General features: G+C 37.3%; 1 protein-coding gene across 3 annotated transcripts in view; it reads left to right on the top strand.

Moving 5' to 3' along the window:
- The window catches only part of LOC119797030 (receptor-type tyrosine-protein phosphatase epsilon-like), a 38888-nt gene that overhangs the window by 10804 nt on the left and 3578 nt on the right, over positions 1-24506 (top strand). The window contains exons 2-20 of one of the 3 annotated variants that reach the window (XM_038305878.1): positions 2570-2796; positions 12089-12160; positions 13691-13787; positions 14142-14215; positions 14645-14781; positions 14927-15017; positions 15136-15212; positions 15291-15327; positions 15414-15511; positions 16565-16684; positions 17507-17667; positions 18416-18551; positions 18720-18869; positions 19322-19415; positions 19702-19778; positions 19919-20053; positions 21544-21669; positions 21762-21913; positions 24346-24481. In XM_038305878.1, coding sequence (XP_038161806.1) covers positions 12094-12160; positions 13691-13787; positions 14142-14215; positions 14645-14781; positions 14927-15017; positions 15136-15212; positions 15291-15327; positions 15414-15511; positions 16565-16684; positions 17507-17667; positions 18416-18551; positions 18720-18869; positions 19322-19415; positions 19702-19778; positions 19919-20053; positions 21544-21669; positions 21762-21913; positions 24346-24481 — 1965 coding nt within the window. In that variant the 5' untranslated portion in view covers positions 2570-2796; positions 12089-12093. Of the gene's footprint in view, positions 1-2569; positions 2797-12088; positions 12161-13690; positions 13788-13934; positions 14020-14141; positions 14216-14644; positions 14782-14926; positions 15018-15135; positions 15213-15290; positions 15328-15413; positions 15512-16564; positions 16685-17503; positions 17668-18415; positions 18552-18719; positions 18870-19321; positions 19416-19701; positions 19779-19918; positions 20054-21543; positions 21670-21761; positions 21914-24345; positions 24482-24506 lie in introns of those variants that run through there. The other 2 variants (XM_038305877.1, XM_038305879.1) reach the window with 2 other exon arrangements.

Raw genomic sequence — 24506 nt, 5'->3', positions numbered from 1 at the left:
TGTCCTAGGGTATTCCATGATTCATTGTGAGTCTAAGCAAGCCGTTGTTCTGTCAGATCAGCATACCCCATTAGACCAGCATACCAATAGTAATAAGCATGTGCCCTCATGCAGAAAGGGACATTTAAACTTGTTACGTTTGCAGATCAGCCTGTTTAGATCAGCATACATTTAACCATTGTATGGCAATCTGACAGGTTAGCTGCTACATCAGGATGGGAAGTAGCAAACACAAAAAAGCGAGGCTGTCTGTGTTTAAAGCAGTTTAGCTTTAAATCCTGTTTACCTTGGACTAAACCTTTTATGTTTTTTACATTACACATGAATGAACTAGCCTACTTGACTTTCGGATTGCTAGTCTTGTAAGTTTGTGTGTTTACCTTTAGCAAAAAGTTTTTGTTTATCATGTCACACATAAATAACGTAGCCTAGTAGACTTCCTTCCACTTATAGTGTGAAACGTATGCATATCTGACATCTTGCACATGCGTATCGACTATGGGTATGCTGGGTTGACGGGGTATGCTGATCTGACAGAACATCGGCTGCTCTGGCTCAGAGGAAAAATGGAACAGTGGTTAATATTGTTAGTAAACCCTAACATGAGACAAGTATGGTAATAATTTCCTTTTAAATGAATGAAAATTGTTCATTTAAATGGGTAGTGAATCAGATTTGTCGTGGGTAATGTTTGGTGTACTGAAAGGTTTTATCTGTCCCTCTGCAAATGGGTTTGGCTGAATCTGATATTTGCAACAACAGTACTGCTGCACACAGGTCAGTAATTAAAGGTTCTGCATCCATTCTTTGCATGCTTTGTTTGTAAAGCGTCACAGTTGCTAGGCGACAGGGATTAAGCTGATTGAGGGGTGGGGACAGCTGGGGAAGGCTTTACCTATTTGATTCTATAGCTGAACTCTTCAGGCCTCCTTATTTTCAAAGCCAGGTAGGATTGGTCCTTCGGAGGATGCAGCCGCCAAAATCGAAAACAGCAAGAGTAAATAATCCTGAAATGTTTTTAGTTTCTCCACTGGCATTACTTTTCTTGCAAATGACTATTAGGCTGTGCTTAAGAATATACAGAACTGCCCTCTACTGGATGACACTAACATTACAACAGATAATTGACATTTTTAATTAGATCTAGAAACAAAATCATATCATAAACCCTTTACTGACCCTGCCTCTCGCCCATTGACTGCTGGAGATAGGCACCAGCACCCCTCGCGACCCCACTCGGGACAAGCGTGTAAGAAAATGGATGGATGGATGAAACCCTTTACTGACAATTAATCATAAGTTGATTATTTGTTTACATCCCTAATTCTACAGTGTTCCATCACCTACTATTAATTTATTCCTCATTCTGGTGAATATGAAATGGTAGTATGAGGCTCAAAGGGCTAAGCCTGCTTTCAAACAGACTCTACAAACTTAATAATGATTATTTATTTAATCTTAGATAATGTTTTAAAAACAAGCACTTTAAAATCTAATTGTTAAAAATGTTCCACATTTTGTCTTAGTGAATCTACAAACCCCACTAATTTAATTACGGAAAAAAAAAAACTATGTTATTGAATATCATAAGACGATAGGTGCTTTTCTAACTCTCGAAGTGTGACATACTTTTACTTTCAGCACCCTTTACTCTGAAACCGCTCAATAAAATACAGTTAGACCCTATAGGTTTAGAACTCTAATCTAAAGATAACAATTTGGAAAAAAGAGTACAATCATACAGTATGTTATTTAATATCATTATAGATAAGGCCTCATGGCTGTAATGTTTGGGGAGATCAGGTATACAGTGGCACACAACAATAACCATACAACATAAAAACAGATAGAACTGTAGTTGTAGCCTTGATTAGAAATTAAACAAATTGTTTGCTTTTATTTATATGAAAACATGGAAAATTGAAAATTTAGATTCTTCTCTATTCTAACCATGTAAGAAGGGACCATCCCACCAGCAGGTCATTCAGGTGCCTTTTCTCTTTTACGACAACCCACTTGTCTGATGCCTCCTTCCTACTGACATTAGCGAGTTAAGGAGGGTTTTCAACTTTAAAGGAAATCCATAGTAAGCACAGAGCGTTTCTGCAAGTGGTTAATGATATGTTTATGTCAATGACAGACATTAACACACACGCTTTTAAGAGAGATTATTTTCTTTTTTTTATATTCTTTCAAGATTTAAAATGTTTTTTTAAGTGATAATATAATACAATGTTGATTGTGTTGTCATAAATTTCACTTCAAACAACTGCAGTGCTAATTTGATTGGAATAAAAGTAAGAACACAGTCTAAGAATGTATTTTCGTTTACATATTTTGTAGCATTGTCTGTTAGTTTGCAAAAGGGGTCCCCATTCAGAAAATAATTCTGTTTGGGGAGCCGTGACAAAGAAAAGTTTTATAACCCATTCCCACATTTTAAATAAGTGGTTATTTTTATAACTTACTATTTCAAGTTGGAGAAAATGAGCTGCATAATTTCCAAAATAGTTCTTGTGGTTCATTTCTATGTTTCCTATAATTGTATTTTTTTTTTTTTTGTCCCCAGGTTTCTATGATGTTCTCTGTCTTAATGGCAATCTAAAGCTAGAAGAACTTTGAAGATCATTCAGAGCTGCAAATATCCTGGCTCATCTCTTCATTTCCATTTGATACGGATAACTTCCAGAATGTGATGAAGATTGAGAAAAGGACACCTCGGTAAATCAGCAAGGCAGCAGCTGGTTTCCAATAGTTGCTATGGAGTGACGGGTCACGGAGGTTTTAATCGAAACTGTAAGTGACTTGTTTGTTCATCCTATTTACATATTTATTTTCTCACTTATTCAGCTGAATTCCTTTGATTGAGATTATAATAACATTCATTTGGAGATAAATATCAAATCAACAGGCTCATTCTATATTTTATAGATTTTAAACCTGCTTTTTCTACATAAATTCTAGAAATTTCCACCTCGTTCCCTCTTCCTTTACACCATTCACTCTGCCACCACACTTTCTGTTTGAACCTTACTTGGACTTGACATCAATAGAGCTGGATATATCTTGCATCTATCTTTTTCCCCCCACCTGATGCTTGTGTTCCTCAGTTTGCTGAAAACAAAACAGAAAATTAGATTTTTTAAAAGTCTCTTTGTGTTCCATAAAAAACATATATCCAATGAATATCAGTCTTTGAAGCAAGACTGATCTGTAAAAAAGCTTGTCTGTCTGGATGTTTCTGCTTGTTTGATATATTTTGCTGCTGTCAGAAAATGTTGTTGATGGTGTTACACATATACTGTATACATTATCCTTTATGTAGCATTGGAATATAGAAACCTGTACTAGTGCTCTTCTTCAGCATCACCTGTCTTGTTGCAGAGCAGGGATCACAACTGAAAAATCACCACTACATGACCTCTATATGGTTTATTGATGGAAGTAGCTGAATGTTTTATAAATACATGCATTTTCAAGATCTATAGAGACCTTCCTTGGAAGAGGAACAAGTCAGGGACAATACCGCACGCCAACTCTCTGTGTTAGGATGTGCCTTAAACTACCAGTATATGTATTTGTCAGGAATGTGCATCTATATATTGTTTTGTTATGTATTTCTGGACTGGGTTGCATTTGTTGTAGCCTTATGTGGATCTTTAGACTGAATTAAACTATGCCTAACTCTCCAAGAAACTCTTAAGATTTGTTGTTCATACATGGAGAGAGAAGTAGTTGTGTTGAGTGGGTGTATATTAACAAGTATGCCAGAAAGAGATGCACAGTTGTGAAAACTGTAGAGGCATGACACACACAAAACATCCAAAATGTGAATTCTTCTCTAGCTTGGTGCGAATGTTTAGATAATAAACATGTGGAAGCAAAACCAGGCCGGATGCATGAATATTTGGATCTGACAGGTTTCCTGTATAAATCATTAAGTTTGCTGCAACACCATCTGTTCCTGTGGGTACTGCATATTTTATGTCGTGTCACAAAATTATCTTTAACTCATGATGCCTTTCAGAGAAGATTGCATCAGCTTTAAATAATCAATAGCCAGAGAGGTTGACCAAGGAGTTTTGCATTTCCAGATTGGGCATTAGCTGGATGGCACGATGCAAGGTTCAATAAATGAAACTTAAGTTATGATTTGTTGAGTTTGGAGAAAGTAATGCCCTTTCAGTTGCTTCAGCATGTCAAGGCTCTAATTTTCACCTGCTGCCCTTCTCATACAACAATCCACAGCATCTCTCCCTAGTGGTGTCTCCGGTTGAAGAGGCTTGTTGTGGCTTCTTAATATTAACTTCAACAATGCCCATCCTTTATTTCCTTTTGCAAGGGAGTGTTCCAGTTTCTCTATTTGGAACAAGGTTTGCCAATCTCTCTCTTGGGGCTAATTGGTCATGGTAGACCTTACTGGGGACAGAAAACACTAACTGAAAAATTAATTGCTTACCCAGTCTCCTCCATCACATGAAGGTGGCAATTATGTGGGGAGGAGATGTTAATTTACTGGTCCATATAGTTTCTGATCCTAACCCTATTGGCATGAGATTTACACATCACAAAAAAAAGATTCTGTGTACGAGTAGGTTATTAAAATTAAGCTTGCTCTTTATAACAGGGCTCAATGTTAGAAAGAGATCTTTGCAGCCAAGGAAATTAGCTTGAAATGGTTTTGAGTACCTGGTCAGGTTGCATCATGTCCTTTCTGTTTTAGAGGGGTTTTTTGTCCCTTTCAAGTTTTCTAAGCAAACCCAGACATTAAAAGATAAACTACGTAAACCTTCTGATCTTTTGACCTTTTGAGATTCCCCTAATAGGAATGTTGCTTGGGTAAGGGTGTTTTTTTTTAATCTCTTCTGAAACTGTGAACTTTATCATCCTGTCTTAGATAAGTCATGGATGGATGGATTTTATATACATCTGCATATATACCATGCACGTGAATCAGCAGGCACGCATTTGCAAATTTGGCGACTTAAATTTTTGCCCATTCTTTGTAAAACACTAGGTCAGTCAGATTGGTGGGTTAACATCTTTTAAACGGCTATTTTCAAGTCATGCGACGGTGTCTTAAGTACATTAGGCTTTGTACTTTGACTGGACCCTTTCTAATGCATTATAATGCTTCGATTTACAACATCCAATCTTGATCTGGTTGTATATTTAAGATGGTTGTCCTGCTGGAAACTGGATCAGTCTAAAATATTTTTCCCCTTTCCAAGAGAGTTTCTTCAAAGGAATGTCCTGTATTTCGCACTCTCTTCTATTTTCTCTACTCAAATAAAAATCTGTACCATAATGGTGTGAACAACATGTTTCACCATTGTGATGATGCAGTCTTTACCTGCCTCTGTGCTCCACCATGTGGAGCATATATAGTTTTTGCATTATGATATTTAGGTTCAGTTATCACCAGAGAGCATCAGACTTTTCAGATTTTTATTTTTGAATATTTTTAAATTCATGTTTACATTTTCCTCCACAGTTATTTATGACTTTGTTTTGTACTATCACAAAATGTCCAACTGTAAAATATAAACATGTTGGATTTTAACATGACTCAATGATGAAGATTAATGAGGTATTTATTGTCATGAATCGCGGACAGATGGACCCAGTATTCAGGAGAGACAGTCAGTAGGAAAGTTCAAACAGGTTTATTAAATAAACAAAACAAAAGCGGCGCTGTGGCTCGCGGACACTGCAGGCAGGGGGCGGGGCACCGCCCAATCTCAGACACTCTGGGGGAGAAACACAGGTAAGTGACCACGATCAACTGATAGAAGATTAACTGTGTTGGTCACTTACCTGGTTTAACAGTCCAGACCACGAGTGTCCCCAGTGCTGCAGTCCCAGAGGTGATGGTGGAAGCTGATCCTGGTGAGGGATCCAGAACAGACAGGAACAGACAGAAACAGGCAGGATCCAGATCAGACAGGAACAGAGACAGGTGGCAGGATCCAGAATTCCACGCATCCACAGGCCTCCAGGAGGGCTCAGAGTCTCACCGGGACCAGAAGCATGACCAGGTGGTCACGCACAGGAGCAGACAGGATCAGGTGCAGACAGGCAGGCACAGTGGAAGAGGGTAGCCGAGAAAGGACATAGGAACCGGAACTTGAAGCAGACTTTAAACTGGTCTCCACCCAGGAGCCAGGCTTACTTAGATAAAAACTGAACCTCCCCCCATAATGAGCCAAAAACCCAGAGGACTCCGCAGTAGTGGTGGGCTATCTGAAGCCAGGCTTCGAGGCTTGTACCGAGTAATAAGGGGGCGTGTCAATGAAGCCCCGCTTCGAGGCCTGTGTTGTCTTGTTGAAAACCACCTGACTGGCAACAAACGACGCCTCGCATTGCATTGGTCACGTGACTGCTTCATTTTGCGTGTCGGTTTTCAAAATAAAAGCGCGATGAATCCTGTTCCTTTGTGGGTTGTAGTAGGTGGTTTGGTATCAGCAGAACAGTTTTCATCAGCAGTGGTTGTAATGGAGCCCTCAAAAAAGAGAAAAACCTCTCATATGTGGGAGTATTATGAGATGAGAGATCACAACCTGAAACTGTGAAAAAAGTCCTATTCCTAAATAAAAACAATTAAACCTAAAATCCAGAAATTTCTATATTTTCTTTTGTTTAATCAGGAGATGCATCAGAATCACACATCAAAACCAGACTAAAAGCCATTAGAAGAGGCAAACTCTATGTGTAACTTAATATTAAGAATCAGAACTAGAACTCCTAGGAAGAGATGATTTTAAACAAATTCTGTCTTTAAGGAAGCAAGTTTCAAGCTCAAAGTACACAGAGTCTGCAGCAACAGTCACTCAGTTCTCAATACATTAAAGCTACAGTGTGTAATAATTACAGGCATATAAAGTCAGAAATTTAATATATTATACATAACTATGTTATTTATCATCACCTATGAGCTCAGCCTTTTAACCATAATATTTGCGCTGCCTTAGAATTCGTTATTTATAATTACATAGGAGCGGGTCTCGCAGCCATGGAGGCTGACATCTTTGCGCTACGGCAAGCGCAGAGGCAACAAACTAGCGATTGCGAGATCTCCCATGACGCTCAAAAATAACTACGGCAAGTTGAGAGAGATGAACTGAGACGGTACTGAACAGTAGATGGCAGTATTATGCCTGAGAAGCGTTTAGTCTGCCTGAAACCAAAGAAGAAGAAGAAGCAGGTATACTGCGCATCAGTAACAAGAAAGGTGAACAAAGGCGGCAGGCGTGAGTGACTTTGCAAACTGTTTGGCACTGTGTGGCCAAACATCAGACGAATGGAGGATCATGCCTACTCTGTATCACAACGAAAAGCGGCGGACACCGAACCCCCGTCATCTAAGAAGCGGAAACACGACGAGAATAAACGCAAGCGTGACAAGAAACGACAAAAAACACGGATCAACATTGGCACGGCATTTACACGATGGAAGTCACTGATGGAGGAAAAAGGTTTTCAAAGTGACGCTCAAGTTGCCAGTTTTCTCTTGGACAGGTAATTAATCCTACACACACAATTGTCTAATATCACTGCAGTTTTTGGAGTACAGGATGCTCAGACCTGTCTAAAACAATAACATGCTGCGGCGTGATGATGCTGTTCCTCTCCAGTATACTTATTCAGCAACGTCCCTGACGTTTCATAGGTAATGATTCAGTAATTTTCTGTAAAATAATTTTCTGGATATATACCTCGGTTACTTCTCTCCGGCTCCTTTGGAGATCTTCAAGCGTTTCCTCCTCTGCTCTCACCCCGCTGGCACCCCTCTCTCGCCTGGCCCTAGCTGCACGGCCTCCCTGCCTTCGCCCTCGTCCTCTCCCTCTTCCTCGCGTTGTAACCCCCGTGCCACCAAAATGACTTGGACTCTGTAAACGGGGAATATATATTCTTCCAGCGAACACAATCTCGCTGTTAAACTAATGACTACAATTAGTAGTCTGTTTATATCACCATGCAAAGCAGCTCACCAAAACGTCACAACGATGTAGAAAAACAACGGGTATATTTATTATCTTAAGTCTACATGAAATCTATACCCTACTCAGACTAATGAAATACTATCTGTAAAATTATCTATGTAAACAAACCTCATCACTTGAGAGGGTAGGTGATGCGGACGTCGTGGAAGAAATTTTGTCCCGTAACGCTCGCCGTACTGTTGGGGGGGAGAAGCGGTGGGGGGGAGATGTTCATGTTGCTGCGGTCTGCAGTCTGACCGCTAGATGTCGCTGAAAATTACACACTGTAGCTTTAAAGTAACACATATCTTCATTGTCTAATAAGTCCATGACATAAAAGAAAACCTAACACCACCACTGATGGTCAAGGATTAGATTGGCTACAAATCATTTTAATCATTAAAACATGACAATTGAATAGGATTCTCCTCTTACTAAACATGAGTTTGATGAAAACTTTGTGACAATATTGCATTTCCTAATATTTGGAAGTATGATCCAACTGAGTAACAAGGCTGTTACAGTTTCACCAGCAGATGTCACTAGTGAGTGATGAATGAAGCATCGAGTAATGAACTTTTTTCAACACTTTGCGTTGGAAAGCTTCATTGCTTCATGAGGCTTCACTTGCCCATCACTACTCCGCAGGGGAGGAACAGTGGACGATCAGGAGACGAGACAAACACTAAAACCCTCTTTCCAGTCGCAGCTAGGATCCAGGACATGAACCAAATAAAAACTGAACAGAAAGACTGACAGAAAGACAAGCAATGATCTGGCACTGAATGCTCAGGCTGAACTGAATATAAACCAGAGGAAACAGGTGAGGGGAATAAATTATAATTGAGGCAGGGAGGGAAGAGGGCAGCTGAGAGGAATTACTAATTAGGGGAGAGCAAACAGGCCAGATCATGACATTTATACTTGAATTTATACTTTAATTTCTAAATGTTACTTTATACTTTACTTTATACTTAAAATGCACGGTAGCTTTATGTACTTCTGGTAATCTATAACTTCTATGTCAATCTGTTTTTTTCAGCAAACAAGAAACTTGAGTTTCCTTCTCCTTTTTTATCTCTGTGACATGTATGTTTTCTGCACGAATGACAAAAGTTGCATTTCTCCTCTTTGTGTAACAAAAGCTTTTCCACATCAACACTCAAACTTGATGTCTCTTTTTCTACCCTGAGAAAAATTGCAGCGCATTTATGCCATATCATCTTCTAATTTAACTGCATCTAACAGTAGGAGATAACTGTGCTTGGCATATATTTAGTTCCCATTTACTTACTCATTTTTTCACATATTATATATAATTTAGCAGCCAAAAACACAACAGATGCACAGTGGCCTGTGTAATGACCCACATGTACAGCATGCCTTGCTGCATTGAACTGTACAGTAGCATTGGGCTAAATCAGTAGTTGTGACTTTCCCACTGTTTGAGGAGTGAATAGGAAGCAGGTGTTGGAGCTGCATGCTTTGCAAAGAGTGGCTTATCTAAGAGTAGGCAACTTTACTTTTTCTTGTATATGTAAACGGCGAAAACAAATTGTTCTTTGAGTAATAGCAGCTTTTGTATTGTGCATTTTGTGATGGCAGAAGAAACCACTATTATTTGAATACATCCAGAAACATTTATTTATGTGGACACAGTTTGTTTTTGGAACATTTTAGGGCATTATTACAGACTGTAGTTCTATTATCTACAAAAGCTTCAGGGCAATATTTTTATATGTATCCCTCCCGGGACGGTATGTAAAAGATTTTCTAAAATATCACAAATTAGGCCCCCAGATGACCCATTTCCACAAGAAATAAATTGAGCCAATGATTTATTCCATCTCGTCTTTTGGCCTGTATAACGAGAAGCCAACATGGAACAGAGAATAATTTAGGACACTCGGTCCTTGACCTTTTGCTAAACAACAGACATTAAGCCAGATTAGCCACATTTGCCCAATTTATGGTTTGATTTCATACATTTCCTATTAGAGAACAGAACGTACACAAAAAAAAACATGGCTAAAAATAATCAGTGTTGCCCTTTCTTAATTAAAAAAGACCCAAGGATAATGTAATAGCCAATTTTTATTTATGGAACACTCTTTGCATAATGTATGTGACGGAGCATAAAACTAAAGCATAACTGATAGGGCAAAAACCTTAACTGGAATTTCAAAACAAATAAAACAGTGTTAGCTGAAAAAGAATAAAGAGAAAACCTCTTCAAACCTCTTACTTTTTAAATGAGTAAAGATTAATGGATTTTTTTTTTTTAAACAGGTAACCAGTAAAAAATTCTGACAACATAAGTGATATGATTTCTGCTCTTGTTCCAGTTAAGTGTTTTCAGACAAACTTAATTAGAAATGTGTTCCAAACATTTAAATGGGAAGGAACAGAAAGAAAGAAAAACTCTGAAAATTAAGTTTTAATCCAAACTTCCAAGAGAGGAAACATCTATATGTAGGTGATATGAAGACTAATATTAAATTGTCCGAATGAATGGAATAATAACTTAAAGGTGTACCATAAAAAGGTCCTTGCGGAACCCCGCCAACTAGATGAGTGGAATCTAACATGCTGTAGTTTCATTGGTGTTTGTGCTGAAAACAGTGAGATCTTGTAACCCTGAGTCCATTTTTAGCGGTTAGCTATCACCCACTTTTTAAACTACTTAGTGATTTAGCATTGGCAAAGTTAATGTTTTAATTAGCAAAATATGGTCTGCCAGACACTCCTGACAATTTATCATGGCCCAAAATATCCTCTTTTAGAGTTTTCTACCAAGTCGACTACCTGGTTCCATGATTTATGGCAAGTCATCAAGGTCTACTGTACAAGCAGTTAAGCTACCCAGACCATTGTGCTCTCACCACGTTCTATAATTGTAGTTATGATGTTTTGTTACTAAAACCTTGTTTGCTATATACATGATGTAACAAAATACCTAAATTTAAAAAAAAATATGGTTTTCTTTCTTTAGGTCTCTGCAGAACATTTTCCCATAGGACAATAATTTTCAGGAACTATAAGATGATCTTTGTATTATCTTTTCCAAGAAGTGCTTTTTTTCCTTAACATCCTTTCGCAAGATGCCATTTCTGTTCATTTCTAAAGGTCTGCCTCTCCTTGTATGTTTGACTACTGTTACAAGCTTTCTACATTTGGAGATAATTAATCTAAATTAGAGATGGACCAATAGGTAATTGTCGTCTGTCTAACTGATCCTAGATATGTACGGCAGATATCTTTGGCCTAATTTTTGAAGCTGATATAGGTTTTTCTTCCTACATTTGCATGATTAAAATGACAAGATGATAACAAGTGTTACACAAGTTTTAATTCAAGCAAAAACACCAGCATTTTACATTTATTTGATTATCTTCTGATGTTATGATTAATTTGTTGATCTAAAACATTTAGGTGTAACAAAAAAGCAAGAATGGAAACTTATAAAGGTTAAAATTCTTTAAAATTTTGTAACTAGATAAAATCACATCCAAATTCAGAAAGTGACAGTGTGAGGTACAAGAGCCATGAAACCTTAGGAACAATTTCCCTTGTAGATAAATTAATAAAAAATTATTATTTTTGTTTTATCCCTTAAGATTATGTTGCATTAATAAGGGCCCAGCACATACTGAGATAGAGTTATTGTCTAAAAGTAGGTTCCAGTACAGTGCCAGTACATCAAAGAACAAAGGGCAAAATAAAATTGGTTGTAACAAGGAACACTGAAGCTCAGCTTCACAGGGTCTGCAGAGGACATGGTTACTGTCACCTGTGGGTTAAAGCCTCTTTCCTGGTTTGATGTGAATTTTAGGTTATTTGATGCTTCACTTTCAAGTTGGCCTGACAGAACACGACTGCAACTAGATTTCCCTGAAGCACTCTAAATGCTCTGCAGACAAACTCACACATATCACTCTCAAGCCACATCAAAGCAAGGCTCTCATCTCTGCCCTGTTTGTGTTGCACCAAGACACAGAGGACTTTTATATTACTTTGGCTCCTTCTAGTGGTTGATATATAAAATTGCAGGATGAAACTAAAGTTTCTTTGGTTAATAAGCCTTCTGTCTTGTTCTTTTTCTGCAGCCACAATGGTGTTGTTCCTGATTGGATCCCTTAACGCCATCAATAATTCATCTCATGACAACCAAACTACAGGTAGAACATTAGAGAGCACATCTACTTCTGCTAAGCTTTTAGAAATAAAGTATATTTTTCTGTTAGATAAATTGATCAATCATTCTCCAGATTATGTAACAATAAGCATAATTCTCTTTTATAGAAGAATCCTAAATTGATTTTTGATTTTCTCAAATATCCCCTGTAATTCTGCACTAAGCTCTATGTTTTGCTGCAATACTTACAATCAATTAATCCAAATGTTTTTTGTTTGTTTTTTATTTGTTGATTATTAACTATGTCTTTTTTTCTCTCAAATAAACCTAATCCAGATTATGTTATTTTTTTCTTTCTTTTACTTCTTTAAACAGTAGAAATTTATGATAGATTATAAAATATGATTGAAAGAATATTTAAGTATAGGTCGATTCCTCTAGGTTTGACAAGTGTTCAGATGCACAAAAGGAGTAAAATGGTCCCTTTGACTCACTGGAAAATTAGAAGCCAACTTAATTAGTATATTATTGAGTTTTTAATGATATGTGGAATATCCAGAAAATAAAAACCCTGTTGAAACTCTCAAATTGAGTTGAAAGCAAAACCTGAGAGTGTCTGAAAAATGTATTGGATCCCTGTGTATATGAAAAGATTATCTGATGCTCACTGTCACAGAACTGATAATTCTTGTGAATTGTTTTTTAAAAAGACAAAAAATGCATTACATCTTTATACAGCTTATTAAGGGTAAGATGACTCTTTCACTCTGACAAGTCTTAAAAACTGCAACTACATTGGTTGTCATACATTTCAAAACAAATGTCAGCTGTATAAATTATTGTTTAAGCTCTGGGGCTCTGGGGCCCCTCCTGAACATTGTTTATCTCTGCAGCACTCATAAAACTCCCTATTTCTCTCTCTGTCCATATTCAGTAAAAAAATTGACTTAGTCAAAAAGTGCAATCTGTAATGCAATCTGGCCATTTAAGACCTGGAACTAGCTCAATTAGATATAAAATGTTTAATTTGTTTTCAACACATAATTATATAATTATTAATGCTCTACATTTATATTATCGTAAAAAAAAAAAGATTAAAGATACATGTCAAGATTAAAGACCATTAAAACTAAAGAACCAAATAAATTATTTGGAAATATTTTCTGTTTTAGCTTTTGGTACTGAAAAAGTCTATAAGATGTTACAAGTTGTTATTATCAGCAAAAAATACTAAAAGAAAGAGAGACCAACTAACAAATCCTTTATACTAAAATCAAGTATATGGGATGGGACCCTGCATCTAATCATCACGCAGTCAGTGCTTAAGTTGTTCTAAATGTTATTAGAATAATTAACTCATTGCAAGTTATTTATGGGAATCTATAATGCAAAAGTTTCTTAAGTTGTAAAAAAGCTTCAAGGTTTTTTTAATTTTTACTTTCCGAGGTTGGAACTGATTTATACAGCATCAGGTTTTCCATAGTTGTTCGACAATCAGGCACAGCTGAAATAACATTAGGTTCAAGTGTTTTGAATTGAAATAACATGTGTCACTGTTTTTTTTTTTCTGCAGAAAACCCCACCCAGCAGGGTGCTCATGTCCTGCCATCCACGTTAATCATATCCCTGCTTCTTATCATTGTTGTCCTGCTCATAATTTACTGTCTGAGGTAAACAAACATAGTTACCTTTCTCCCTATATCCCTTTTTTGTAAGAATAAGACTGAATGGGTCAGAGTCTTATTGTTTGGGGGTCGGGGGGGTTAAACAGGCGGAGAGCAGTGGCTTACGGGCAAACAGCTGTTCTTTAGGGAAGGCAGCGTACAAAACCAGTTAGGTCAACTGAGGCTTCACAGTCCAAAGCGACAGCATGAGGAGGAACAGCTTTACGTCTCTGAGATGGTTCATATTTCTTTATCTTCGTGCCTTATCTTATGTGCTTAATAGTCCTCTGTGGCCACTGTTTTGGCTGAGCTTGGCTCCCTTCATCAGGTTTTTATTTCTGCCTCTTTCTAACGTTACAGGTTTAAAAACCACAGGAAAGCCATAATCACATCAGTGGATAAGAAGATTCCAAATGGCTTCTTGGAGGAACAAGGTACTCCTGCTGCACTCAAAATAACTACCAGAGCATGAAAATATAATGCATCTATTTTCTTTTTTACTCCCTCTTTTATTTCACTTGTAAATTCTAACTCTTTATGAACAAAGGAAGGCTCATGAGCCAAAGCTAGAGAAGTTAGGATGGGGGTGGAGGGGGATTCTTAGGTTTCATGGCACGTAGGGAGCCACATAAACTTTTCTTCAAGTGGAAAATAAATGTGCGGAAATGCCAAATTCCGAGCCGAGATGGTTTTGAGCCGAATCACCAAGTTTATGACTCCAGAAATCATTTCTGTCATGTCCCCACAGAGGTAGGAAATCTTAATAGTCGTCAGGCTTGTTTATGCAGGTGCTGCGAGAGCTTGTAATGTTGTCTACTGGGAGAGGTCTGCTGTCTGACCGCCATATATTCCTTCACACACAGGAGAGCAGACAGTGGTCCTACTCCCAAGATCTCCCTCGCCGTCCAAGAGATACTTCCCCATCCCTCTGGACTCGCTGGAGGAGGAGTACCGGATACGTTCCGCTGACGACGGCAAGCTCTTCAGAGAGGAGTTCAATGTAACTAAATTTGCTGTGTATTTTTTTTTTTTTTTTTGTGGAATCATATATCAAGTATGGGGGGAAAATAACTATAAAATATTTTGTTAGAAGAATTTGTACCTGTGGCTTTTTTATTATATGAATACTGGATTTTTTCATGTAGTCACTGCCATGTTACTACCACCAAGGGTCCTTTGAGGAGGCGAGCAGGGATCACAACAGAGAGAAAAACAGATACCCAAACATTTTACCATGTGAGTGATGATCTAGTATGTGTTCAGTTGCGGGTTTATTGATGGGTAAATCAAGAGGAAAGGCAGTGTAGTGGCAGAAATAAAACTTACTTCTCTTTATTTCTTCTCTCTGTTTCAGATGATCATTCAAGGGTGGTGCTTAGTCAGGTCGATGGTCATCAATGCTCAGACTACATAAACGCCTCTTATATAGATGTAAGTATTTTATCCAAGAAGCTTTTAATCAGTATAACCATTCTCTCAATCAACTCATAGTCTTAATTTGTTACACAGGGGTATAAAGAGAAGAACAAATTCATCGCAGCTCAAGGTAAAGGGACATTTAATCGTGTTTCAGTATTTTGAGTTTCTGACCCATAATAAGTTTTTGAAATATTTCTCCTGATTCTGTTTTAGGCCCCAAACCTGAGACTGTGGCTGATTTCTGGCGAATGGTTTGGGAGCAGAAAACCTCAACTATAGTGATGCTGACAAATTTGAAAGAAAGAAAGGAGGTATTTTTCTTTCATTTCTGCTGAGTTCAATTCTTCAGATTTAATTATCATAAATGTACGAGACATTTTTCTGTTTTCTTGTCAGCCAAAGTGCTGATTATCTTTTATTTGACCCCTCTTCTAAATGGGAATCCATGCAGAAGTGTCACCCTGCAGGATCACTTAGCATTGAAATTAAATTCAGCCTTAAAAGGATAATTGAGTGCTCAGAAAAGCGAGTTTGATTGGGCAAAATAGAGGCGGTGGGGATCAATGATGAAGTAATTGTTGATAAGATCCTGAGAGGCTTCATGATAATTAGAGGATCAAGTTAATGGGTTAAAACGTCACTGTGAAGAACTTATCGACCGTCAGGCTGCCTTTCAATTGGATTTGAAAAAATACAGATAAACAATGCTTTAATAAAGTAAATATTCATAGCCTTTATCTTTTTTCACTTTTCTACAAACCTTTTTTTATTTTTGTAGCAAAGTAAGAAAACATATAGAGCAAACCAACGTATAGAGCAAGGCATAATTGTGAAGGGGAAAGGAAAATGATGAGTTGTGGGTATTATTAGTTACATTGTCAGACATAAATAGTGTGATTAGGGTCCCCTTTTTTTCAAGGTCTTTCAGTCTTAAAATCAGACCAATTACTGTTTCTGTAAGTTAGTCAGCAAAATAATCAGCAGATTAATCGATTTTGCAAAATAATTGTTAGTTGCACTCCTCATCCTCCAGTTTTTATTTATGTACTGATTTGTTTTGGTGTACCTCCTGAACGCCAAATAAAACACGCTTTTCTTAAGGATGTAAGCACTTTGGTAGTCCAATAGCTGTTTTTTTTTTTTTTTTCGATAAATGGAAATAATGCAATTTACAATGGAACCAATCAACAGCGATAATTTAGACGTTTTCCTGATTTCATAAAAAGCCTAATTAGTGATGGGTTTGTATTGCGTCGTTAAGCCTTATGACACATTGCCAAACTGTACTGATGCTGCCTTGATTAATAAACATGACTGCATCTATAACAAGTTCAAAATTATCTGCTTATTTTATGATCCTGTAGGAGAAATGCTTTCAGTACTGGCCAGAAAAAGGCTGCTGGATGTATGGAAATATCCGCGTGGCGACTGAAGACGTGGTGGTGCTGGTGGACTACACCATCAGGAAGTTCTGTGTTCAGTATGTAAGTGAGAATAAAAGAATTAAATGTCATGTCATCTGAACCAATCAACAGCAGTTAAGAATAATGTTTTACAAGCTGTTTCTCAAATATATGGTACAGTGCTAAATAAAAGTTAGGAAAGGATTTAATTAGTAAATATTTAAAACATTTTTTTTCTTTATACAGATGTTGGCATGTGGTGTAAAATACGTCTTTATGCAAAACTAAGCTGCAGTGAACTAGAATAGGAACGGCTGGAAAATGTATATGTTAGACATTACACATTAAAAAGCATACAGACAGTAGAAACAGGATATGCCATCAATAAGTAAGTATATTTTAACAAACGATAAACAACACTGCGTTTATTGCTACTTGATCCATAGAAAACCATGCACGTAAAATGTGTGTGTAATCTTCTCCCCTCTTTTTGATTGCCAAGCTGGATGTCTGCTCAGTGTGCTATGAAACTTTTACGTTTCAAAATTCACTTTGTTCCTTCTCCGTCTGAAGCCAGACAGGCTCAGAAATCCTCTCTGACTCAAAAAAAAAAAAAAAAAGAAAAAGGATGAGTGTGTTGTAGTTCTCTAACGGGTGCTTTCACATTTAGCTGTCTGAAAACCGAGCAACCAAAGAGTGAATCGATGCTCTCCTGGGAGTGGGCTAAAGGGAGAAAATGCTGTTTGATAATTACATTGTTTCCCTGAAAGCAGAGCGAGAAAAAAAAAGACCAAATGCAAATTTAGGATTATTTTTCAAATAGTTAGGAGTTTATGGTTAAACTGCTTTACCTGATTTATTTATACACTGCCCTATCTCATGTGTGCTTGTGTTCTGCAGCAGGGCAGCGATGGAGTCCGAGCTCCTCGGCTGGTCACCCAGCTCCACTTTACCAGCTGGCCAGACTTTGGGGTGCCATTCACACCAATCGGAATGCTCAAATTTCTTAAGAAGGTCAAAGCTGTCAATCCGTCATATGCTGGACCTGTTGTTGTGCACTGCAGGTATAACAGAAGGCCTTAATTAAAAATACTCAAAGAAAATGATTCACTGATTTAAGTTAAAATATGGAATTAGATTCAGGTCTATTATAGAAAGATTTAAATAAAATGACTTGATCTAAATACTTTAGTACCGTATTTGTTTGAATAATTAGTGTAACTCCCACCAAAGAAATTCTGCAGCTGACTGTAGCAACTGCTGCAACAGGTGTTGTCTTTATGAATGGGGCCCACCCTGCCGAAGCTCAACAACCCACTGTGGAATCCAGCCTCTATGCTCCCAGAGGTGCAGTTTGCCCAAATGACCCTTGTAAATCTATTAGTGTTGTGTTTGGACTTCAGAGGCGAAGCATTTCTACATATGCTCGCTGCTGGTAACAACTGACTACTTTGTTCACAGTACGGGGTTTCCTAGTTCTATGACTATAGCTCTAAAGTAAGCAGATTTTTTAAATATAAGCAGAATAATGCTGCTTACAGTGGTTAGCTTACCTCCATGTTTTATTGGGATTTTATATGATAGAGAAACACAAGGTAAACCTTATGAAAACTATGCAGGAGCAGAATGGAATGCCACTCCTTTCATTATGCTCTACTTTATTTGTCTAGCACATAAAATCTGGACAGAATATAGCAGAGTTACTGTTAGTAACCTGAGAAAATAAAATGCTCAGGCTGTAAATATGCTTTGATGAAGGTTTTTGCATGTTGCATGTTTTTCTTACATTTCCCTTGTTTGTGTTTTTCACAGCGCCGGAGTGGGGAGGACAGGAACTTTCATTGTCATTGATAGCATGATTGACATGATGTACACGGAGCAGCGAGTGGACGTCTTTGGCTTTGTGAGCAGAATACGAGAGCAACGCTGTCAGCTCATCCAGACAGACGTAAGTGTGGACACTGTCCGACTCACTGCACCGTGTGCCAACAGCTCTGATCGCACTCAAGCAGAAAACTTGGAAAACAGCCATGTTCTGTGGTGCCAAAAATAGAGAAAAATAGTTCAGCAAAACTAAATCGGCTCCTGTTATGTCTTCTGATCTGTTCCTCCTCAGATGCAGTACTCCTTTATCTACCAGGCTCTATTGGAGCACTATCTGTACGGAGACACTGAGCTAGATGTATGCTCTCTGGAGGGCCATCTGCAAAGGCTTCACAACACTAGGGCTCCCCACGACAGGCTGGGCCTGGAGGAGGAATTCAGGGTACGAAGGAAGATGCTCCCTGTTAAAACGTTTCAGTGAAGAATGAATTGTCGCCCATCGCCCTGCAACCTACACTGTTATATTATCATGGAAATGTTGCCCAGGGTGCAGCTTTTGGCTGCAAAATCATAAATAAGAATGTTTTGGATCAGTTGAAACTTTATAATGCACCACCATCTGCCGTCTTGAGTTTGTTTTAGCTTTGATGCCCAATCCTCCACGGCTCATTGCAAACTGAGCAGAATTACTCCAGTTCCTACTTTCTTTTTTTTTTTCCCCTTTACCAAAAAGTCATGTTTTTGTCCAGCCTCAGTTCCTTTAGTTGCTAACATTATTCAGCCATTGTCTGCTTTAGAATATTAAAAGCCCGTGTTTAATGACATTGGGTTACATTATGCTGATTACATAAAAGTTTTTGATCACACCAGTTTGAATGTGTTTTCTCCCATCAGAAGCTGACCAGCGTTCGCATTATGAAGGAGAACATGAGGACCGGGAATCTTCCAGCGAACATGAGGAAGAACCGTGTGCTTCAGATCATCCCGTGTAAGGGCTGCTTTTATGCTCTGGATGGTTTCACACTACATCATATCCAAGTAACATCAAAGCACCACACTACCAGTTGTACAAGAATATCTGTCAAATCAGTTCATGTCAGCCAGATCCAGGATATTCAAATCTGGATTTGGTTTTTTTGTAGTTTTATTTTTTTTGGGGGGGTTATGGATTTAATAATCATATTTACATTTTATTCTATAAACAGTTATTTTAAACTGCTATTCTTATTATAAATCACTTGTGGAAAGTTTATTTTTCCTTTTTCTCCCTGCAGATGATTTCAACCGAGTAATACTCTCAGTCAAAAGAGGACAGGAGTTCACCGACTACATCAATGCCTCCTTTATTGATGTAAGCGCTCCCTTCCAACCTCTTGTATAGATTTCCCATAAAAAGTATAAATAAAGCTCATTGTTTCCATTGCAAACAATGCAAAATATTATGGTTTGCTGCACTCTCAAGTCTTGTTTACCGGATGATCCGCCCTCCAGGGCTACAGGCAGAAGGACTATTTTATCGCGACCCAGGGCCCCCTGTCTCACACTGTGGAGGACTTCTGGAGGATGGTGTGGGAGTGGAGGTGTCACTCAATCGTTATGCTCACTGAGCTCAAAGAAAGGGAGCAGGTACAGTGTGTTGAAGAGAAACAAATCTGCACATTTTATGTTCCTTTTTATATTATTATCTTCATGGTTTTGCATGTATTTCTTTGATATGTACTGTAGGCTTTTTGTGTCTCACACTTAAGATATCTACTTACATAAGACAGACTGTGCTTTTCTTACACATTTGTTTATGTGGATTTTAAATTCATTTGAATTATACAAGGACCATGAGTAAAGGAACTTTAAACTAAATACCCTTTAGAAAGTCTTTGTAAAATGTCATTTAACCAATCAGACAAATTAAACTGAAGGCGCCCCAGTGTTACACCAGGTGCACATGATCAGCCATTACTCAGCAGTTTAAAAGAGATTTGTCAAGACTTATAAGTTAAGATATAAGAATGCAAGTCATGAGGGAAGATCATAGTGACATTAAATAGCTGTCCGAGGCCTGCATAAAATAGACTGTAGCACTTTATAAATATTTTAATGGATGTGAAGACATCTCAAACAAATTTAAAATCAGCTATTATCCATCCTGAAAAATATGCCCAGTTCAGGCTGTCCAAGCAATGTCCCTCTAAATGCTGTCTGGAAGATCTTACTCTCCTAAACTGTCCTCACAGGACATACAGTAGGGTCATCCCTCTTTTGATATGAAACTACATGTACACTCAAAATGGTACTGCACAAGTGTAAGATTAATCAGGGATTACAAAAAAAGCAACTAAAAATCCCAGGAACTTTGCTTTTTAAGAAATTGTAAATGTTATTTTATATATATATATATATATATATATATATATATATATATATATATATATATATATATATATATATATATATATATATATATATATATATATATATATATATATATATATATATATATATATATATATATATAAAAACTCAGATAATGAATTACTCTTTGCATTGATGAAATCTCAAATTAGCAGGGCAAAGGACATGGTTCATGAAAACCCAATATGACCTTCCAGGCAAGGAGTCTTATTGTTAACTGTGATACATGGAGTTGGAAGTGTCATGGCTTGGCAGTGCTCTACTCCAACTAGCTTTAACCAGCTCACCCCTGAGTTAAAAAGCAGAAATGTGTGAATAAAGTCCTGTTTTTGGTCTCATGGGAAACTTGTTGGATGAACTAACCCAGGTAGTATACCCAAGAAATCCCTCAGACATCTTCAGCTTGGCGCTTTACTTAGACCAATGACTGGTAGATAATTAAAATAAGTGTCTTGTCTTATATTTTTTTGTTTGTTTGTTTTAGCATAGGAGTTACATAGATGATATGATAGACTAGGGCATGAGGTAGGGGTGTTTGACCTTTTCCCCAGTTAGGATGCCTTTTTAAATTAATTAGTCTTGAGAAAAAGAATTGAGTAGTTTAACCTTTGTTTGCCTTCAAATAAATAAATGAATCTATCAGAAATGAAAAATAAATGTTATAAAAATATGTTACTTGTAGTTTAAGGGTATTCCTTTTTTTCCAGGAAAAGTGCTTCCAGTATTGGCCATCAGAGGGCAGTATAACATTTGGAGATTACACAGTGGAGTTGAAGGGAGAAACACGCTGTGAAACCTTCACTCGCAGAGATATGAGTCTCACCTACAAACCAGTGCGTCATATTGCTCAATAATATAAGTCTTAGTATCTTATTATTTCAAAACATATTAGGAAAAATACTTAAAGCTTTCACATTTTTTACAGGAAAAAAAGTCACAACATGTCCGGCACATCCACTTCCATGGATGGCCTGAGATTGGAATACCAGGCGAAGGAAGAGGGATGATTGACATTATTGCTGCTGTGCAGAGGCAGCAGCAGCAGTCTGGAAACCGTCCCATAGTGGTACACTGCAGGTGAAGAACTTCTAATGAGAACTGAACGCTCTTTAACCCCTGCATGCTTTTAGTGTGTTTATTATCCTGATCTGGACTTTTGATTTTAAAGATTGCTTTTTTTCTTGTTGATACAATTGTCTGCTACAATAAGTTGTATATTTTCTATGTAGACCCAGCATTCTATGCCTAAACCATTTATGTGATCCCTTATAAAGACTTAGCTGTGAACGCTTTGATCAGAACCTAGCTTCAGGTGAAGTGATTCTAAGGCAGCATACCCCGATGGGATTGATCCAATCCACTGATTCACAGTCAATTAAAACCTCTCAAAGTGAAATCTCCTCTGACTCCCACTATGATTAATCTGATAAGATGAGCTAACGACAGGAAATGGTGTCATCACTTGCCTCTATTCCTTCATCACCGCTTGTCTAGGAGGGGCTTTTTAAAGCTTTTTTCCCGCTCTCAGGGGAATGGGGCTAACCCGCTGCAATCCCCAACGTCTCTCTACACTTTCTCTTCCAAGTTGCACATCACTCTCGCACTCACTCACTCCCCACCCCACACACATCTCCATCCCACCATCATTGTAAACATTGACTCAGTCAAATACTGAGCTTCCAAACTGATTAGTGTTGGCGTTTGGATTAGCCTCTCTTTAAGTGGGGATAATTACTAGTGCCATTACATAAAGGTCACCTTTACTCCTTCTAACTTTTTAAGTCAAATAGAAAACAGATGAGCTGAATGTTAAATATGCTGTAAAGAAACTGAAATATTTACATTTCTGACACATTTCGATACATTTCTATTTCAATCAACGTTTTGTTAATTGTAGCTTTATAATAAGCCTTATTAATTGGGGCCACGATTCTAACTCTGAAGGTTGAATTCTTTGCCTCCTCTTAAATGATTTTTGAGTTGACAAATTTATGAGATGGATTAATTAAGATCTGTCTTGCCTCAATTGAAACACTATATATTTCATCCAGGTTGCAAAAAAAACTAAAACATTAATTAATTAATACAAAAAAGACGAATTTTTCAGTAATAATCTTCTAATTTATTACCTAATTATTTATTTATTCTTAACTTTGCTTTATGATATTTAACGCTAATCTGAGGAGAGAAAGCAGGATTTTGAAATCAAGTTTAATCAGTCTTCATCACTAAAAGTTCAAGGGTCAGAACAAGAAAGACTGCTTAAACTGTCTTTTCATTTTCTCAGAACTAAGTTACATTTCTGCTCTAGGTTTCCATCAGTTCTGTCACTGTCTTTTAGATATGACTGCTCCAACAACAGATAACTCTGCCTTGGGTCACTGCAACAGAAATAATACTGGTCTGTTTAGGCTTTTGGATATAAGAGGGTTTCACATTTTGGATTTGGAACCATACAATGTGGTTCTAAAAATATTTATTATATAGAACGAACAAAAACATTAATCACAACCAGGTCGAAAACAATTGATTGGATAAATCATGATTAATTGATTATTGAGATATTCATCAAACTAATTTAGTAATCAGTTAATTGCTAACTGGAGTATAGGCTCTAAAACTAAGAACAGTATTTATACCAAGACCGTAATCAAATATAAAAACATTTTGCATTTAAGATTAAAAAAAAAATGTGTCTGACAACATGCTCTATCCAGAACTCCTCAAGTGGAAAAGTTTGAGTTTCACCTGATTTCATTTCATAAAAAGTACTATTGAAGGAATCTTTGGCTCTGATTATTAATCGAAAAAATAATTGACAGATTAATCGATTTGCAAAATAATCATTAGTTGCGTCCTAATCACAAATGAGCCTTGGGCAGTTGATCAGGCATCTCGTGCAAGACTTGTTTCTGAATTTGGTTCTTTCCATTTCTCTGTAGTCATGGAGTTCTGGAGGAGGAGTCTTTGTGAGATGCTGATTGACCAATCAGAGGAGAACTTTAAGAAATATGACAGGAAATGTCAACTCTCTGTCATAGATAACTCTATGCTGTTTTCACATTTAAGCTTAAAGAAAACATAATTTTAAAAAGTGAAAGCAATCACTTCCTATTTAAAGTATAATGGATTTATTTATTTCAAAATCAAATAAATCTGGATTATTTTTAGGTTTTCTGATTTTTGAGATTAGTCAAATAGTTTCTTTTAAATCGGAGCACTATGAGATAAATGCATTCAAAAAAATCAGTTTTTGTGGATTCCTTTTGAACATATTTTTTTATAACAACTGTTATCAAATATGAGAGAAAAGCAGTTCTTCTGAATGCAACAGAGGCAAATCTCACTATAGGGACATCCCGCTGTTGTAGAGCAAATCTTAAAGTTTGGTACCGCTTCCTCTAAGCTAGTAAGACAGGTGATGGAAAAAAAAAATTAGATAAAAGGAAACTTCTGGTGTTTTTATTTTGAGACATTGCTGCTATGAATTTTGCACCTTGTGTTTACAGTGCTGGAGCGGGACGGACCGGTACCTTTATTGCATTGAGCAACATTTTGGAGCGAGTGAAAGCCGAAGGCCTTCTGGATGTTTTCCAGACAGTCAAGAGTTTACGCATGCAAAGACCACACATGGTTCAGACTGTGGTAAGAGAAATGCAAGATCACTTTA

This window comes from Cyprinodon tularosa, unplaced genomic scaffold (assembly GCF_016077235.1).
Source record: "Cyprinodon tularosa strain WSP-4 unplaced genomic scaffold, ASM1607723v1 ctg569, whole genome shotgun sequence".
NCBI lineage: Eukaryota > Metazoa > Chordata > Actinopteri > Cyprinodontiformes > Cyprinodontidae > Cyprinodon > Cyprinodon tularosa.
This window is presented reverse-complemented; position numbering and strand designations above follow the sequence as displayed.